This window comes from Sorex araneus, chromosome 2 (genome assembly GCF_027595985.1).
Source record: "Sorex araneus isolate mSorAra2 chromosome 2, mSorAra2.pri, whole genome shotgun sequence".
In the NCBI taxonomy this organism is placed as follows: Eukaryota; Metazoa; Chordata; class Mammalia; order Eulipotyphla; family Soricidae; genus Sorex; species Sorex araneus.
In genome coordinates this window covers 130,000,625-130,019,812 of record NC_073303.1, presented here as the reverse complement: position 1 = coordinate 130,019,812, position 19,188 = coordinate 130,000,625, and the positions used below count along the sequence as shown (strand labels likewise).

Sequence of the window (19,188 nt, the reverse complement as noted above, 5' to 3'; positions counted from 1 at the left end):
CCAGAGGACCCACACCTCACTGGAGGTGCAGGAATCGGAATCCCAGCACCCCCACCCCACCCGGGCCCCCTGAACAGCCTGTCCATGTGGGGCCGCCACTCATGCTGACCCCCACTCCTTTGCCTGTGCAAGAGCGGGCTCCACAGACCTTTGCAAGCAGAGCTGCTGGGCCTCACTATGCCCCCAGAAGAGTCCCAGCAGCAGGCCCACCTCCTCACTGCCCGTCCCTGCCCCCACCCCGTCCCTGCTCAGGACGACACCCTAAAGCAGAGCTTCCTTTCCTCGATCATCATGCTGGTGGGCGCCATCAGCCGCAACGAGGGCGCGCAGAGCTACGAGTTCACGCAGCTCCCTGCGCTGCTGGACTGCCTGGCGGTGAGCATGGGGCAGGGCGGGCAGCAAGGCAGAGGTGGGGTGGGCAGCGGGCACTCCCTCCCAGGGCGCACAGATTGCTTGAGCCACCCCCCTGCCCCAGCGAAGGGCGGGCACCTAGACGCATGGCCAGTCATGTGGCCACTTCATAGGGGACTGCCAAGGCCCAGCAGGCAGCTCCCCGCCTCAGAAAGGTTTGGGGTTGGCAGCAGGGGGAGGGCTGTGCCCCCAGCAGTGCACACTGTATTGTCCCCCTGCTCCCTCGGGGTGGACAGCCACTGCCACATTACCGAGGCAGAGGGAGGCTCAGAGCTCTGAGCTTGGCCCAGACCATCGGCCAGAACAAGGGGCACCCTGTGACCCCCATTGCCTGGCTCGAGTCCAACTGCAGCAGCCCTTTTCCTGGGTGAGGGGCAGGCAGCTAATCAGAGTCTCGGGGTGGGGTATGGCCCTGAGGGTGCTGAGAGCTGGTGTGAGAAGTGGGGGCCTGCTCACCCCACCTCGCAGGTCCTGATAGAGAAGGAGCCCCCTGACTTTCTGTGCACCGCCAACCGCCAGCAGGCCCTGCACATCATCTCCAGCCTCTGGTAGGGCCAGACCAGCCATTTCCGCAGCACCCAGCAGGCCAGCGCAGCGTGAAACCACTGTGGGGTGGGGGATGGGAGTTTTATGTGGGACAGTGCACTGGGGGTATATCCGCTCCCCAAACAGCTGACCTGCAGACAGTCCAGGAGGGTTGTCTGCTGACCTGCAGAGAGTGCAGGGAGGGGTGTCTGCGGACCTGCAGACAGTGGCTGGGTGGGGGGCTCTGCTGACCTGCAGAGAGTGCAGGGGACCAGCACTCCCGACCAGAGAAGCTTCAGTCTAGAGTGGACACAGCAAGGGAGGCCTCCAGTGCAGCCAGCACAGTAGGGGCGAGTCCAGCGCTCCAAAGTCCCTGGCCATGGGGACTACACTGTCCCCCAGGAGTGCTCCTGGCTGCACCCTGCTTTCTCAGGTCAGAGGCGAGGCTGACAAGCATGCAGCCAGGGTCAGAGAACCCGTCTCAGACTGTGGGGGGCAGTGCAGCCTCCCCAAGCCCACAGACATGGTCCCAGACCTCCACCCAGACCATCACATCCCATCATCCTCATTCATTCAGCCCCAAGCAATGAGGAGCCCACAACTGTAGTCTCGGGACCAGCATGAGCCACCACCCACCGCCACAGTGCCCCTGCCAGGGCCCCTTACCAGGCATGCCGCCCCCAAGCGCAGGCCTCTCTCAGATGGAAACTTATGCCCAAATGCATGAAAGGGGACCTCAGCTAGGGCTGAAGCTGGGCTGGGGCACAAGAAGCCTGGACAGAGGGAGGGGCTGAGGTGCAGGGACTGTTGCGAGAAGAATCTGGATCCTGCGTGGGGCCTGGATGGTGCCACCAGGAGACAAGGGGCGCCAGGAGCGGGGTATGGAGTGGTGGGAGCTGGTGGGGTTCCCATCTGCCAGAGCTGCCAGCCCTGCCAATGAGTACAGCGTCCAGGGGGAATTGGAGTGACCAGCAGGGGTCACCATTGAGCACAAGACAGGCCAGGGACAGATGGGCGGGTCACAGACCAAGATGCCCGAGAACATCAGCCTGAGACATGGTTCAGGACTGGCAGGACACGGGAGAAAGACGCACCTGCAGAGGGTGCCCAGGTCAGCCCAGAGGAGCAGTCCCTCCTCACCCCCAAACGGCCAGGGGGAGCGACTGTAGGGGGTGCACCTGCCCCGGAGTCCACAGGCCAGCCCTGCCACCTGCACCGCCTCTGGCCTCTGCTCCGACAGTGCCTTCAGGCCGTCCCTGGGCGCCGACAGGAAGTCGAGGCTGCTGAGCACCTGTCTGCAAAGCGTTCTGGCGCTGCCCCTCCCCGACGTTCTGGAGAAGCACCTGTGCCTCTTCCTAGAGCCGCCCAACATACAGGTGGGCACAGGGCCAGAGGGACCCTGTCCTGGGCTCTGCTTCTTGGAAGTTCTGGAGGTGAGGGGGACGCTGCTCACAGCCACCCCAAGGGTTCACGGACCCAGCACCAGGGCAGGGGTCAGGGGGCACCACCCACATCCCCACAGAAGAGGTGTGCCACCCATGTCTGTTCCTTAGCTCAGCCCCCAGAAGTGGGGGTCTGCTGGGAGCCTTCCCTGCTGGGCTCTCCTCGCCCCTCACCCTGATGGAAGAGCACTTTGGAGCGGGCCCCTGGGCCAGGAACACCAGGGCAACAGCCCTGCCTAGGCCTAACCCCCCCCGGAAGTGCCAGGCACCCCATTTCCAGATAAGACAGCCCTCGGGCATGCTCCTCATGGAGCTTGTCTGTCCATCAGGCACCAGGCCCTGTAGCTTCCCATGCAATGCCTGCCTCCCCTGGCAGTTGTCACTGGCTCACCCTGTGTCAGGGGGAACGCAGCTGGGAGAGCTGATGTGCCCTCAAAGGCACCCTGGGCCCCGTGCTCCCCTCCCCACCCATGGGTCAGCCCATCTGGGGTGCAGCTCACCACCAGTGGCATCATGTTAGAGCCAGGGCAGCGTGGCGTGGGGCCCTGCTGGAAACCAGGAAGGATATCACAGAGCAGGCCCAAGGTGAGCACTAAAGCGCTGCATGCCTTACAGTCCCTCTACAAGGACACAATGAATGCCCTGGACAAGATGCTGCAGAGCTTCATCCTGCAGAATCCCACGACGGAGGAGCTGCATTTCCTGCTGTCGGTGAGGCTGCGGGAGGCAGCCAGAGGGCTCAGGACTGTGGATCCCGAGTGATAGGGGATCAAGTGAGGCAGGAGGTAGAGGTGCACTCAGGGGAGCAGGCTTCTGAGAGACCCTCAAAGGCAGCTGGTGAGGTGAACCTCATGGCCCTCGCTGGACCACCCCACAGAGAGCTGCACTTCCCCGGCTCCCCAGAACAAGTCTCCCTGGACAGGCAGTGACAGCCCAGGGCCTGGGAAGGTCAAAGCCCGGAGGGTCCCTGGGAAGTGAAGGGAGCACCTGGGTGGCAGGAATGGGGGAACACGGTAGGGGCAGAAAGAGGAACTTGTGTGTGTTCACGAAAGAGGAGAGGGCCAGCAGGGCTCTATCTCTCCCGCCGCCCGCGTTCGGTAGTCTCACACCGTTTCCCCCCACCCTGGGGAGGTTGATGGAGATAGGCAGGCGAAGGGAGGAATGAGTGTCAGGTGGTCGGTATCAGTTGCAGTTTATTCCAATCTCCATTCCTGTTCTGCTTCTCTCTCTCTCTCTCTCACCCTCACTCTCACTTCTTTCACCTTGTGCTCCGCTTCAGTGTCTCCCCCATGCTTCTGTGTCTTCTCCGTTCTTCTCTCGTGTTTTCTCGTTTGTCTCCTTCTCTGTCTCTTCTGTCTTCTTCTGTCTCCCCGTCTTCTTCCTCTGTCTCTTCTGTCTTCTTCCTCTGTCTCTTCTGTCTTATTCCTGTCTCCTCTGTCTTCTTCCTCTGTCTCCCCTGTCTTCTTCTTCTTCTGTCTCTTCCTCTGTCTCTGTCTTCTTTCTCTGTCTCCCATCAGTGCCCCAGTCTTAGTTTATATAGCAAATTACATAGGGTGGTGACACAAGGGTAGGTTGAACATTAACAAATCAACAAAGAAGGGTAAGACCATTTCTTGAGGAGATTAACAAAATCTCATCTAAGGAAATCTCATCGAAGGAGATCTCATCTAAGGAGATCCACTCAAAGGTGGGGTTCCAAACAAGGGTATGTCAGGGTGTGAGATAGTAATCTGCTTAAATAGTTATAGTAAATCTACTTCTAATATTTCTAGCAATGCCATTCTGTATGAGCACAGTGAGAGATATAAAGTTTGGTTCTTCCTGAGGACATCTCACTATATATTCCAGACCACAGTCCTCAGGTCAGGTCCTAACCCCAGCAGGGTCCTAGTCTCGTCGTTACTTTTGGATCATGACAACATTTTTCATGATCATGTCCTCAACTTATAATTGAGTATTGTGGCGCTTTGGCCTGGCCCATTTCGATGCCAGGGTAGCTCACAGCTTGCCCTGGGTCCATTCTGTCCCTCGTCAGGACCCTGCTTTTGGGGTGTTAGGAACTAAGGACAACTGAGTTGAGAAAGCAGATGCCCGGGAGTAAATATTATTGGAGTCAATCAGCTCCCAAGTTACAAAGCATATTATTAACTGTCTTCCTGTGTCCATACAGAAAGGCCATTGCTCTAAGGTAAACTAAGTTCCCTGCAGCAAGGCTAAAAGGACAAACCCCATGTTATCCTACAGGACTGCTGGCAGGAGCAGGGTGGACCGGAGGGGGACTGTGAGCAGGATAGGACTTCCAAGACCAGGCCACACTGGCTTTGGGTCTCGTGGACGTGAGGGAGCTAGCTATGTGCTGGGAACAGGAGCCATCGCCTTCCCCTGGTGTCAAGAGGCGGGTGAATCAGTGCAGGCCTCCCCGGGCCCCCTCCCCAGCGGGTGATGTCTGCCCCAGGGGCTCTGGACCCGCCCTGCTGAAAAGGATTTCGGAATAGCCCTGGTGGTCTTCGTAACCTGTGAGCTCATCTTGTGCGCTCAGAACAGTTGTTCTGGAAAGGAGGGCCTAGCACTTCACAGGGTTAACTCTCAGAGGGCTTAGGGCAGAGGAAGTGTCCACCTCAAGGACATTGCTCTCCTGCGGTGCTGCGGGACAGGCTGGGCAGAGATGGGTGAAGCTGCCCAAAGACCTACCGAGAACCGCCAAGGGAGCTGGGCCTGAGTTGGGTGGGCGGAGCCTATGCCTGGGCAAGAGTGCAGCCTAGGAAACAGAACCTGCCTAAGTGGGCGGGACCTAAGTCGGGGTGGGCGGGGCCTGAGCCAGAGTGGGCGGGGTCTGAGTCAGGATGGGCAGGGATTAGCGGCGAAAGCTCAGGGGCGAAGCCTAAACCCAGGGAAAGGAGTTTAGGAAGCAGAACCTGCTGGGGTGGGCGAGGCCTGAGCCGGTGGGCAGGGCCTGAGTCAGGGTGGGCGGGGCCTGAGCAGGTGGGCGTGGCTTAGGGCTCCATCCTGTGGCCCTGGCTGAGGATGGGTATGCCTGCCAGAGAGGGAGGAGGGGTAGGGTACTGCTTGGGGATGACCAAATCCTCCATGGTTTGAGAGGCTTTTGGATCTTGTAGGGGGGCAGGGGCTGGGGTGGGCGTGGCCTGGAGAAAGGTGTGTGGGAGGGAAGGGCAAGCCTGGGCCCCAGGAAGGACTGAGCCTGGTTTACCTGGGAATTGATTGCTGGGGCCTGGTCAGAGCAGGCGTGGCGGAGTCTGGCGCTGCCCGCACTCCAGGCTCTGCCCACCCGCACCCCTGTCCCAGCACCTGTACATATGGCTGGCTTCTGAGAAGGTACACGAGCGGCAGCGCGCTGTGCTCCACTGCCTGGCCCTCCTCGAGTTCCTGAGCCGCAACCTCTTCCTGGACGTGAGTGCCCGCCCCGCCCTGCCAGCCCAGGGGGAATCCCTGGGTCCCCCCTCCCTCCCCGCGGGGAAGGAGGTGGGCCTGGTCAGCAGCACTGCTAAGCCAGGCTCTCGGCTCCTGTACATCTTGAAAAGGCAAACGGGAGGCAGGAAGCGCGGAGCCTGCCCCGCTTGGGGGCAGGGGCGGGAGCAGGACCTCATCCTCCAGTGCGGCCTTCACGAGACAGGGGCGGGGTGTGAGGACCCCTCTGCCAGGCAGCAGTCGTGATGGACTCAGAGTCAGTGTCCACAGCACGGACATGGACGGGAGGTGAGGCCAGGCCAAGACGCGGCGCTGGCCCCCCGGAATCCTAAGACTGCCCGCGCAGGCCCCTGCGGTTCCTCCCGGCCGTGTCTCCACGCTGTCCGCCCCGCAGCTCTGCCCAGACCCACACGGCTGGAGGGGGCCTGTTCCGACCTAGCCAGGCAGAGAGCATCCAGCAGTCCCCCCACAACTCTCACCGCAGCCAAAGGAGGATTTCAAACGAATGGGGCAGCTGGTGGGCATGCTGGGCATTCTGTGCCAGGACCCGGACAGGACCACCCGGACCTCCAGCCTAGAGGGCATGGGCCACCTGTACAAGCTGCTCCTTCACCAGAGAGGTGGGTCTCTGCGGCGCCCCAGAGCCCAAGGAAGCCAGGCCCAAGAAGGCCTGCCCCACCTAGAACCCCGCGCCAGGGACCCCCAACCAGCCCCGCCCCAGGGCCCCGCCCACCGGTCAGCCTCGCCCCAGAGCCCCGCCCTCCCACCGGTCCCACCCACCCATTGGTCCCGCCCAGGGTTACGCTCACCCAGAAGCCTGGCCCCAGGCCCACACCAGCACTCCTGACCTCAGATCTGGCCCTCGCTTCACTTCAAACACAGGCCCCTCCTATCTTCATCCGGACTCCCTAGCCCATTTTAACTGCCCCTCCAAAACCCTGCTCAGGCCTGGCGGAGGTGGGGGGAACTGTGGGCCCCAGGGCTGTCACAGTCCAGAGCCTGCCCACCTTGGCCCTCCCTCACCCCAGTCTCCATCTGGCCTAGGCCCAGTGGTGCCAGTGAGACCTGCTTCCAAGGAGGAGCCCCAGGACTCCCTGGTCAGCAGGAAGGAAGACCTGGTCTGGAGCGGTGGGGACCAGAGCAAGGCCACCCCTTCACCCCAGCACGCAGCACCCTCCAAGGCCCTCAGCCTCTTCCAGATCAGCGGCTCCCAGGCCATCAAGGTCAAGGCTCTGCGCATCCAGGTCCTAGGCTGGACCAGGCGGGGGAGGGTGGCCATGCTCTACCCAGACCCCCCAGGGATCCCCTAAGCAAGTCTCGGGCAGGGGGCATTAAAGCCAAGGCCAGGAGCTCGCCTGCATCTGTGCTGCTTCACTGAGCCTGGGGGCAGGGGCAGGGGGAGACTCGGGGGGCTTATTCTCAGGGCTGACTTGCCCAAGCCCGTCTCTGAGCCAGGGTGCCTGTGTGCCAAGGGCAGCGCCCACAGGGAGTCCGGCCTGCACTGAACAGGCCCTCAATGCCCACACTCACTCGTGTGCCGGGAACACAACCCCACAACTGCTCCAGCCTCCCAAACACTGCGGCCCCCAGCTCTCCAGTGTGGTTTCTGTGGGGAACTCAGCCTGCCCGATCCTGGGGCCAGGCCCACAAGCCAGCCCATGAGGGGCCAGCTCAGCCAGCCTGCACAGGCCACGATCGGGGCCCACCGAGGCCAGTCCTGTGCCTTCCCCCACACCCACTGGGACCAGATGACAAGGGCGGCCCCAGGGAGGAAGCTCCATAGGCTCTGACCCCAGAACTCACTGAGGCTGGCCCATTTGTGGGAGGGTCTAGAAGAATAGGGGGGTGGACACCCGCTGTCCTGAGGGCCGCCTTCCAGTAGAGTATGCGCAGAGGCTGAGCGCTGGGTTGCATTTCCCTGGCGCTCCCGAGCCCCCCTTCTCTGGGGCCACTGCTGGAAGAACGGGGCACTGCACAGTGGGGATCCTGGGGAGGCCCACTCATGGACAGGCACCCTGTCCAGCCTGACTGATGTTCCCTGCACTGTGAAGGGCCACAGCAGGTGAAGACCCTGCAGTCCTGTGTCCCGACTGGGCCCGGGGGCACCCCCAGCGGCCGAGGCCAGCGGTGCAGATATCTGCCCAGGAGCCTAGGGCCAGGCGGGGGACATAGGCTCGCCACCGACCCAGGCTGCATGAGGAGGGAGCTGCATCTCCATCCTCAGAGGCTGGGCTTGGGGGACAGCACCCTGGGGTGCTGAAGGGACACAGGGAGCCAGTGGCTCAAGAAACGGAAGCGCTCAGAGACCTGGGGGTCCTGGAACAAGGAGAAAGTATTCGTGCCAGACAGGAGGCAGGGCCAGGCAGGGAGGCCCGAGGTGACCGCTGCCCTCACCCCTGCTGCTACAGGAGGTCACGAAGCACCTCACAATGGCGGAGCTGAGCGACCTCATCTGGACGGCCATCGAGGGCCTGGGCGCCACCAGCCCCTTCCACGTGCAGGCCGCCGCTGAGATGCTGCTCACTGTCACCCAGGAGCACGGCGCCACACTGAAGACAGTGAGGGCAGGGCAGGGGGCGCCCAGGGACACCGGGCAGAGACACAGGCCTCGCTCTGGGCAGCAGCCACTCTGCTGGTTCCAGAGACAGAGGGACACATGGACGGACAGATGGATGGATGGGTGGATGGGTGGATGGATGGATGGATGGATGGATGGATGGATGGATGGATGGATGGATGGATGGATGGATGGGTGGGTGGATGGGTGGATGGGTGGATGGGTAGGTGGATGGATGGATGGGTGGATGGATGAGTGGGTAAATGGATTGAAGGATGGATGGATGGATGGATGGATGGATGGATGGATGGATGGATGGATGGATGGATGGATGGATGGGAGGGTGGATTGATGGATGGTGTTTCGGTGGGTGAATACATGGGATGGTGGTTGGGTGGACTGATGGTTAGGTAGAATGGGCAGAAGGGTGGACGGAATAGATGGATGGGTGGATGGATGCGTGGTGGCTGGCTGGATTGGGTGGGTGGATGGGTGGGTGCATACCCGTGTTCTCGAGATCTGGGTTATATCCGCAAGGTCACAGGACAGACCTACAGTGGTTGAGCTTCATCCACCTACTCGGGAATGGGAAGGAAGCAGCTGGAGCCCGACCTGGCCCTGAGGGTTCTCCGTCTGATGAGGGAGACAGAGTCCCAGAGGACAGACCACATAGCAGTGTGCCCTGTGGGTGGCACACAGGAGAGGGGACATCCTGGAGAGGGGACGACCCATGCCAGTTCCTTTAATGGGCTTCCTGGAAGGCTCGGGCATTCCTGGGTGACGGGAAGGGTCATCCAGTCACGAGCCAGGCAGTGTGTGGCCCCACTGTGACTGGGAAGTCGACCCAGAACTAGCGGCCCTGAATGCCAGGGGGGTGGGGTCACTTCTGACCAACCAAGTGTCCAGAGCAGAGAGAAACTCCCCCATCAGACTCCTCTGAACAGGCCCATGTCTCCCCCATCAAGCTCCCCGGGGCAGTGGTGTCTCCACTGTCAGACTCCCCGGGGTGGGAGGCATCTCTGGGACCCCACGCTGGGCAGCAGCCACCCCCACGCCGTCTCCCTCCGCAGGTGGCCAGCCTGGGCCGGGCCATCCACTTGCAGCTCTGCTCCGTCCGCATCCCCAAGGCCAGGGACCTTGGTCTGCAGGCCCTCACTGTGCTGGCCCGCAGCCACACCTCCGAGCTGGTGACCGCCCTCCTGGACTTCTCCCTGCCCTTGGACAGGTACCTCCATACTGCCCCAGTTCTTGGGGCTGCAACTCCCCAGAGCCTGGCAACCCGAGCCTCAGTGTCCATTAGCAGCCCCTACCCCGGCCGGGTCAGGTGGGCGTGTTTCCGCCAAGCTCTCACCCAGGCCACTAAGTCTCTCTGTCCTGGCCCCTCCCTTGCTCACCGCCTTGTGCCTGCACCCTTGTGGGCGTCTGACCCCCAGCCCGCTGCTGGCCACCCTCTGCCGGAGCCCCCTCCTCACCTGCCCCCTGCCGCCTGCATCCCAGCTCTGCGCTCCCCCTGAAGCCTTCCTCCCCTCCGTCCCCTCAGCTCGTCAAACCTGCTCTCCCCACCCCAGCCCTGCACCATGCGACAATGCAGGGAGAAGGCCCTGGGCCAGGGATTCCACCTGCCAGGCCACGCTCTTCCCACCCCACAGCCCCCACATTCCACGACCAACTTGCCCCCAATGGGGGGGGGCAGAAGATTCCCCAGTTTCCTGAATGTTCCAGGCCTGTGTGACCGCGCCCATCACTGGCTTTGCCCCAGCCACCATGGAGGTGTTTCCCCTCGTGGTTGCTCTGACGCCCCCCCGTCTCCGATGTTCAGGGCTGTGCTTGGGGGCTCCACATGGCCTCCCTCCTGCCCTGCCCTCGTCGGGCACTGAACCCCGTCACTCCGGAGCAGCCTTCCCCAGGCGCCACGAGCACGCGCACAGCATGGTCCCCATGGGCCCCACGCCCCTTTTCTCACAGGGAGGGCCAGTCCACGCGCACCCCCGCCCTCGCCGCACTGCCTCTACCAGGCTGCGTGCTTTCAGCTGTGACTGTCCCACAAGCGGCCGCGTGGCTGTTCTGGTGGTCACCTCGATCTCCGACGCGCCTCCACACCTTGGTTCCGGCGGGAGCTGTGGCCCCTCGTGGGTCCCTCTAGCAACTCCTCCCTCTGCGCCTCTTTTCGCTTCACACTCCTGCTTCGTCCCCATCCTCGCCCCGTCCGCATGCTTGGCCGTGGGGTGCTGACGCTTGCTTTCTTTTTTAAACATGGTTGTCTGGCTCAGGGTTTGGTAACTGGTGTTGGGGCCACAGCTGGTGGTCTCGGGCTACTCGTGGCTCTGTGCTTGGGGACAGCGTTCAGGGGACAGACGGTGCTGGGCTCAGCCCTCCGAGCCATCTCTCCGGCCCTGTTTCTGAAACTTCTGCTTTCTCTTCCCTTTTGCCTTTGTAAGTAAATTGACCTTTCCTCCCCTGGAGACCTTGAAGATATTTTCGGCATTGAAACTAAGCGGCTCTACAGAGAAATGTCTCCGGGTTGGTGACTCCGTGTTAATTTTCCCACTGGATATACGCATCCCATTTGTGGAGTGAACATATACGCAGAGTGTGGCTCTGGGGCCACACCGCCATGCTCAGGACTAACTCCTGACTGCACTCGAGCATCACTTCTGGTTTGATGTGTGGTGCCAGGGGCTGAGCCTGGGTTGGCTGCAAGGCGAGCACTACCCCCGTCTATACAGCCACTCTGCTCTTCCCTCCCCGTCTTCCTCTCCGCTTCCCCCCAAGCGTCTGCTCTCAAGGCTACTTCCCCTCGACGCTTCCCATTCTCCCTGGCCACCCCGCGTCCATCTGAATCCCTGGACTCTGTTCTGCTTCTCAGAGAAAAGGACTTTATCCATTTCCAAAGCTCAGTGGCTTATGCTCGTCGTCCCCTGGGGCTTTTTTTTCTGTCTGGGTGAGCGTCTCAGGACTCGTGTCCAACCAAGCACAAGCGCAGCTGCTCAGGGGGGCTTGGAGGGTGGTGAGAGGACCCTCACGCTGCTGCTCCCGGGAGGGAGCTGGCTGGGCCTGGACCCTCTGCCCATGGCCCGGAGTCTCCGTCACCGTGAGCCGTGCCCGCTGCTTGCCCGGTTCCCTGGCTGCGCCCTGTGTACAGGGACTGGAGGGCTTTGGTTTCTCCTCCCTGCTCCTAATGATGCTCAAGTGAGGGACAGTCTCTGAGGTCACGATTTGGGTCATTTTCTTCCCCTTCTTGATCGACGTGGACAGTGGTGGTCACTGCCCCATTTCTCAGGCTGGTGCTGGCACCTCGTGCCTCTGCTCTTGACCATCCCTGTGGCCCCTGAGGTTGCACTGGGTCCCGGTGCTACCGGGCACGGAGTCTGTTGCTGTGCCAGCTCCAGGACCCCGGGCTCCCTTTTAGGAACATGATGCCACCAGTGGCCGCACCCCATCCCCACGCCACGGGCCACAGCACAGGGGCCTTGTTTTCTGTGTAGCTCTGCAGTCCCCCTGCGGCGCTGAGACAGCCTGGGGTGCTGTCGGTGTGAGGTGCCCTTCAGGGCCGCTCAGCCTGTGCACACGGGTCGGGTCTGGGTGTGCGCTGCTCGCTAGCGGGGTCTCACCTGCAGCAGCTTCCGGTCCCAGAAAGATGAAGCAGCACAACGGGGGCGGGTGCTGACAAGTGCCCCAGCAAAGCCCACCGCTGACCCCTGCGACTGGACAAACGCACAAGCGTCTGCCAGGGCAGAGTAGCTCTCCTCCTTGGAAAATGCTTTGCGCTCCCTTCCGCGCCCCCAGGAGCCTGGCTCTGGCCTGCACTGACTCGCCAAGGTCCTCGCTGGGCTCCAGCCTCTCAGACAGGCCCTGCTCCCCAGCCGAGGCCGCCCCCGCCCCCTGCTGCTGCCCCCCACGGCTTCCTCCCGCTCCCTCCGGACTGCCTGGGGCTGGGGAACCCACGGCCCTGTCCCTCCCCCTCACAGCCACGCCTCCCGGTCCTGGAGGGCCCTGGGGGCCGAGCAGCCCCTGAGCCGCCGCGTGCTGGCCACGCTGCTGGACCACCTGCTGGACCGAGCCCTGCCCGCCACAGCCAGCACCCCGGCCCAGAAGACCTACCTGCGCTCGCTGGCCGTGAGTCCACCACAGCTGGCGGCCGGTCGGGTGGGGGGCCCTGGGGGGCCGCCCCGAGCCTCAGCCCCGCTGCCCCCAGGCCATGGTGACGCTGCAGGAGCTGCAGTTCGTGCGCGAGTTCAGGCACGCTGTGCGCGAGGCCTTCCCCCGCCTCTTCCTGGCTCTGCTCACCCAGATCCGCTTCGTCCTGGAGCTGGACCTGCAGGAGGCCCCGCCCCACCCGGAGGGGCCCGCCTCCAGCCCCCAGAGGTAACGCCTGCCGCCCGGGTGTCCCTCTCCTGGACGGCCCTGACCCCTGAGCATTCCATCAGCAAAGACCCTTTCCCGCTCCGGCTCAGCCCCAGCCCCCGTGTCCCCGGGGCCACAGGGAGAGGTGGCCAGGGCAGTGTGGAGGTCCCAGGCAGCCCTGCTCAGTGACAGCGGCCTCGGGGCCTCTCTGAGGACCCACATCTTGCCTGAGGTGGTCCTGGTGGTGCCCTTCTCAGATGGGGCAGCTGCGGCCCGAGGCGGGGCTGCGCCGGGCAGAAGCACCCGATGCACTTTATTTGTTTGTGTTACCATGTGCCCCACACCCTCCGTCAGCTCTAGCAGCTCTCCCCAAGGCGTGTCACTGGGAAAAATGTCACTTCCTCTCCTATTTCTTCTGAATGCGAATGGGCACAAAGTTCCTTGATTTTTTTAATTTATTCAGATCAACCATGCAAAATGCATGAATCTTCCCTAATAAGCTAATAAAACCTCCTCGTCCCAGACACACAGCCCGGAGAGCTGAGAGCGGGCCATGCCCCCTCCCCGCACCCCCTTGGCCCACCTCCCACCTCCCAGATCAAGGGACAGCCCCAACCCCAAGCAAGCAAAGCTCCTGGGGAGCCCCAGGTTACTCAGCCCATGTTGGGGCCCTGTCCTGGGCTCTCGCTGAGATCAGAGCCAGGTCAGATGTCCAGACCCGCAACCCGCCCCTGCCGTGCTGCCTGCCCGGGGCCTCTAGTTCATTGCAGGACTTTCTGCTGGCGGTCTCCGCTCCTCTCCCAAATAGCCCCTGTGTGAGGCTGGAGCGATAGCACAGTGGGTAGGGCGTTTTTCTTGCACACAGCCCACCCGGGTTCGATTCCCAGCATCTCATATAGTCCCCTGAGCATCACCAGGAGTGCAGAGCCAGGAGTAACCCCTGAGCATCGCCGGGTGTGACCCAAAAAGGAAAAGAAAAATAGCCCCCCTGTGCGCCTTGCTGGCCCCGCCGCACCCCCCCAGGGGAGCGGCTCCCCCGACAAACTATTACCCACCCCCCTCCCAGGCACAGCCCTTGGCTCTGATTGGCCAGCCGTAGGTCACAAGGCCACTCCTAAGCCAATCAACCTGGCCAAGGTGGGTAGGGCACATCTGTCGTTCCATCCGGAGCTGGAAGTTGGTGGCTGGGGCTGAGCGGGCAGAGAGGCTAGTGTCTCCTGTGCAGAGATTGGACAGGAGTTACTCTGGAACCTTCTACAGTAGAAGGTTCCGGAGTGATTGGGTGTGGATAGCCACATCGCCGCCCACAATTAGAAACTGTTAAGAGGTTGCTTTGCACGTGGCAGGCTAGGGTTTGATCCCCAGCACCCCATATGGTCCCCAACCCCGCCAGAAGCGGTGATCCCTGAGTGAAGAGCCAGGAGTAAGCCCCGGGCTCAGAAAGGCTGAGCTGGCACACGTCACGCCGTCTCCCCTTCCCACAACAAACAGTACAGGGGCCTGCCCGCTGCTGTCCTCTAGCCAACTCCCTGGAAACCTTGGACTGAGGCTACCAGGACCATCAAAGTGACTCCTCAGCTGACACCTGCTTCGTGGATCTGCCCAGAAGCATGTCTGTCCCAGCCAGGAGCTGCTGCAATGTCCCCACCTGGCCGATGGGCCCGTGGGCAGCAGGGACAGTGGCAAGGATGCAGATAAAGGGACCCACCTGTCCAGGACTAGGGTTGCCTCTGATAGCAGCTGGGAATTGGGGTGTGTGGGTGCCCCAGACACACTTTGGTGTGTCCAAAGTCCCACAGTGATGCCTGAGCGTGGTGGGTGGCGTCAGTCACGGCGATGATGGGGCAGAGAGGTGGTTGTGAGCCAGGACTAGGTGCGGAGGGGGAAGGTGACCCGCAGCACATCCTGCCAGCGAGACCCGGCCAAACCCCAGTGTCGAAAGAGGAAAAAGAGGAGACAGAAGCCAGAGGCAGGCAGGGCGCCAGGGACACTGGTGGGGTGGGCGCTGGACACTCAATCACAAATAGCTGTAATTCACTGATTCAACTTATTTTCTTACTTTTTTTGTTTATTTTGGGGCCACACCCAGCAGTGCTCAGGGCTTACTGCAGGCTCTGCACTGGGTCACTCCGCCACCTGGGTGCGGCGCTGTCCTGTGCGGCCCCTCACCTTCAGAAACAATGTTGCTAAAGAAGTTCCGGAGACCATGCCCCTGAAGGACGGCCCTGGCCACGCGCCCTGCTCCAAGGGCGCCCTCCAGAACCACCACGCTCCGCCCACGGGGCTGACTCCCCCCTCCCCCCACAGCACGGCCCTAGAGGCGCTCAAGAGCCTGCTGTCCACCACTGGCCACTGGCGGGACTTCGCACAGCTGGAGCTACAGGGCGCCTGGACACTGCTGACCAAGCTGCACAGCTACCCGCAGGGCGTAGGCCTGCTTGCCAGGTGGGGCCCGCTGCCCAGGACACACCTCCAACTCACCCGAGACCCCTCGGTCCCGGGTCCCTGGGCCTGGCCCAAGTGGGCGGCCAGAGAGGGCAGGAACCAGACCCCTGTGCGTCCGGGTGGCAACAGGGTGAGCACGGCCACTGCCCCCCCTCCCCGCAGGGCTATGGTGCAGGACCACTGTGACCAGATCAGAGCCGTGCTGTGGCAGCTGCTGCCCGCCCTGAGCAGCTGGGAGCAGCGGGAGCGGGAGGTGGCCGTGCTGATCCTCGGGGAGGTAACTGGGCTCAGGCTGGGTGGTCCCCACTGGGGAGGCTGGGAGCCCGTCAGCCAGGTGCCTGCCCCTGGCGCGCCCACACTCGGGTGGCTTGTCTGACAGGCTGTGGCTTCCTGAGGGCTCGTGCTGCCACCCACTCAGCCCCCAGGGCAGTGATGTCTGTCCAGAGGTGCCCGCAGCTTCGGGGACCCCACGGGGTCCCCTTTATAGCCCTGGCCCAGTAGGCAGGCAGAGGCTCTGCGGGGACCCGTGAGCTCCTGCAGACCTGGGAGTGGGGTCCAGAGCAGGAAGGGAGCGTGGAAGACCCCAGGTCACCCTGTTAGTCCCCTGACCCAGCAGGATTCGGGGGAAGGGGGTCTCGGGCCTGGACACTAGCCTCAGACTCACACAAGGAGGCCAGCCGGGCGGGTCAGTCTTCTGTGCACAGGTTCTCTTTGAACAACCCCCAAGCGCCCAGTGGGAGAGACAGGCACTGAGCTCACTCAGCCAATCCGGAGAAGCCCCCAAGGCCTGGCCAGCCCTGCCTGCACCCCTGCACACACACCCCTCGGCCTCACCCACTGCCCCGGGTGCCCAGTTCCTCTACAGCCCTGCCCTGCTGGACGTGCTGTCTAAGCAGGATGCTCTGACGCTGCTGTCGCAAAGCCTGCAGGACCCCAGCCCCGAGGTGCGCGTGTGGGGCCTGCAGGGGCTCGGCCACATCCTCTTCCACCCGGAGAAGGTGAGTGCAGGTCTGATTGGGGTGAGAGAAGGTGCTAGGCACTGGCGCCCCCTGGTGGTTTTACTGCGGGCTGTCTGTGGGAACAGGCGCCCCCTGGTGGCGGCAATGCAGGCAGTGTGTGGGACACAGGCGCCCCCTGGTGGCTGTACCACAGAGGAGCCTGTCCAGGAAAGGGGCACTAGGGTCAGCTTGCCAGCGGATGAAATCCAGGGCGGGGGTGCATCCCCTTCAGCCGCCTCAACAGGAGGGCCCGGTGAGCGCTCCCGGAGCTGTCCATGGTCAGAAGCCTGGGAGGCGAACCAAAGTGCAGTGACCTACAGCCCGCAGCACGGGAGCCCAAAGTGAGGGCATCCTTGCCGCCGTGGGCACCCTCAGCACACTGCAGGGCCCTGGGCAGGGCACCTGAGCCCTGGACAGAAACTGCTCACGCCAGCAGGGCCCTGAGGGAGGCGTCCCCCTGTGCTGTCGTGGCAGTCACAGCTCGACCTTCCGCGCATGGTTAAGGGCCCGGAGGTGGCTGCTGAGGGTCACGCGTGAGGAAGGGCGAGGCCATGACAGGACGAGCTCCCCACACGGAACACGGGGCATGGAAGGAGAGTGCCGAGCAGCTCCAGGAGCCACCCACGGGGCTCGGCTGATCTTCAGACTGAGGGCATCGCGGGGTCCTGGGGAAAGGGGCAGAGGGGCCTCGGGGGGCCCCCTGACACCCCGTGATGCCAACGACACTTGCAGAGGAGTCCCTTAAATTCCATCACAGTGTAAAGCAGGGACAAGTTCACTGAGGGGGGACAAAGAGAGAAGGGGACGGGGGAGGGAGAGAGGAAGGGGGGAGGGGAGAGGAAGGAGGGAGAGGAGGAAAGAGGCTAGGAAAGAGGGGGTGACGGGGAGAGGAAGAAAGGAATTGGGAGAGAGGAGAAGTAGAGGGGGAGAGGCAAAGGGAGAGAGAGGGAGAGGAGAGGAGAGAGAAGAGAGGGAGAGAGGGAGAGGGGTACTGAGGGGAGGGAGGGGGAGAAGCACTCCCAGTGCCTGTCACAGCTACCCAGTGACTGTTGGCGCTCCCACCCATCCCTGTGACCCCTGAGGAGGCCGGGGGGCAGTGAGGGAAGCCCTGACCAGCAACACCAGGGTCCTGTGAGCAGAGCCCAGGCCAGGCACCCGAACTGAGTGCTGGCACCCACCCGCCCCACCCCACCGCCCCAGGAGAGCCTGCTCCGCAGCCAGCTGCCACACTTCCTGGGCGGCCTCTGCCAGAACAGCGAGTCGGCCGTTGTGTGTGTCATGGGCACCATGTCCAGCTTGCTGCGCTGCCTGGGCGGCCATGGCGCCGGGCCCCTGAGCCTAGAGGTGGCCATCCACGCCTGCTCCTTCTTCGACCACGTAAGCGCGCTGGGACCCAGCCAGGGAGTCCTGTCTGACGAGGGAGACCTTGCCCCAGGAGCCTTGTCTGATGATGGAGGCTCTATCTCGGAAGTCCTGTCTTGACGGTGGAGGCTCTGCCCTGTCAGATGGTGGAGACCCTGCCCTAGGAGCCCTGCTGATGGGGGACACACCTACCCACCCTGGATGCCTGGCTGATGGCAGAGGACCTGCTCCGAGAGCCTGTGTAATGGAGGAGGCTCTCTGCCTGGCTAAGAACGCTGCCGGGGGAACTGAACTGTGATAGGGTGGCAGTGGGTACTCCCCGCTGGGTGGGACTGCCCCTCACCCAGGTTTGCCAGAGGCTGAGGCTCTGCTTTGCAGGAATGGGACGAGATCCGGGCCGCAGCCATGGCCCTGTTCGGGGACCTGGTGGCTGCGACAGCAAGTGGGGAGCTGGCCAGCCTGCAAGCCCAGGTGTGCCAGAGCCTGGTGCCTTTGCTCCTGCACCTGAAGGACCCCAGCCCGGCTGTGGCCACGGTCAGTACCACGGGAACCGTGGGGTGTCCTGGCTGGGCCTCTCGGCCTACGGTCCTGCAGCCCCAGGGCGCCCCGAGCCCAGCCCCGCAGGTGACCGCCCGTGTCCCCGCAGCAGGCCAAGTTCACCTTCTACCGCTGCGCCCTGTGCCTGCGCCTGCCGCTCCCGCACACGCTCTTCTGCGTGCTGGCCTGGGGGCAGGGGCCCAGCGCCCTCCACTTCCTCTGGACCTACCTGGTGAGACGGGCTCGGGGAGCGGCGGGGGGCGAGCTCGGGCGCCCGCTGACGCTATCCCGCAGATGGGATGCCCGGAGGACTTCAGTGTGCACACGGCACAGGCCCTTGGCGCCCTGCACAGCTGCCAGGGCCACATCCGGACCTGGGCCGCCCTGTTCCTAGGTGCGCAGGGACAGGGCCACGGGAGGGGGCACCGGGACCCTCCGGCCGAGCCCCCACTGGCAGCGCCCCATCTGCCCTCAGGGTACGCCATCTGCTACCACCCCCAGGCCATGTCCCAGCTGCTGAACAATGAGGCCACCAACCTGCTGCTCCACAGTAAGTCGGCCCGGCCCCCCACCTCGGGCACCAGCAGGGAGGGACCCCCCGCCGGGCTAGGGGGAGCATGGGCGGGGCGTGGGGAGGCGTGTGGCTGACTTTCCAGGAGCCCCCAGCGTTTGAGGAACTGGAGAGCCACGAGGAGCCGGGCATCCGGACATTCGCCCGAGGGCAGCTGGCCTTCCTGCAGAAGACAGCAGGCCCCTGGCAGCGGTGAATGCCCACTGCTCCTCCGGCCCTCGGACCATCCACTGCTCAAGGCTTTTCCATTAAAGAAAGATCTAGATTATTCTGTAAAGTGTCCCAGCTGTCAGCACGAGGATCAAAGAGCAGGTGCAGAGGGGCTGTGGGTCCCCTTCAGTAGGTGGGTCTCTGGGCAGGATGCCACACAACAGCGGCCCTGGGTGGCCCAGGGCAGGCCTTCGAGCCCTTGTATCACTCTCCTAAGACCTCCATGCCCCTCCTGGCCCTTGTTTATGGGGGCCGAGGGTCATGGTCTGCAATTCCCAGTGAGCCCTCCTCGTCCTGCACCCACACCCAGAGCAGCAGCGCCATCAGACTCCATGGGCTCTCGCTGTGTGCCCCCCACTC

General features: G+C 63.2%; 1 protein-coding gene across 1 annotated transcript in view; it reads left to right on the top strand.

The window, feature by feature from the left end:
* Window positions 1–19,046, top strand: part of LOC101541383 (maestro heat-like repeat family member 5) — a 31,687-nt gene extending 12,641 nt beyond the window's left edge. The window contains exons 10-29 of the mRNA XM_055124491.1: window positions 253–375; window positions 880–959; window positions 2,177–2,312; window positions 2,994–3,089; window positions 5,682–5,786; window positions 6,289–6,631; window positions 6,849–7,048; window positions 8,213–8,362; window positions 9,432–9,586; window positions 12,330–12,477; window positions 12,557–12,709; window positions 14,966–15,150; window positions 15,313–15,427; window positions 16,005–16,148; window positions 17,349–17,525; window positions 17,889–18,044; window positions 18,157–18,297; window positions 18,357–18,441; window positions 18,523–18,597; window positions 18,714–19,046. Of these exons, the coding sequence (XP_054980466.1) occupies window positions 253–375; window positions 880–959; window positions 2,177–2,312; window positions 2,994–3,089; window positions 5,682–5,786; window positions 6,289–6,631; window positions 6,849–7,048; window positions 8,213–8,362; window positions 9,432–9,586; window positions 12,330–12,477; window positions 12,557–12,709; window positions 14,966–15,150; window positions 15,313–15,427; window positions 16,005–16,148; window positions 17,349–17,525; window positions 17,889–18,044; window positions 18,157–18,297; window positions 18,357–18,441; window positions 18,523–18,597; window positions 18,714–18,814 (2,868 nt within the window). The 3' untranslated portion in view covers window positions 18,815–19,046. The remainder of the gene's footprint in view (window positions 1–252; window positions 376–879; window positions 960–2,176; window positions 2,313–2,993; window positions 3,090–5,681; window positions 5,787–6,288; window positions 6,632–6,848; window positions 7,049–8,212; window positions 8,363–9,431; window positions 9,587–12,329; window positions 12,478–12,556; window positions 12,710–14,965; window positions 15,151–15,312; window positions 15,428–16,004; window positions 16,149–17,348; window positions 17,526–17,888; window positions 18,045–18,156; window positions 18,298–18,356; window positions 18,442–18,522; window positions 18,598–18,713) is intronic.
* The last annotated feature ends 142 nt before the right edge of the window (window positions 19,047–19,188 follow it).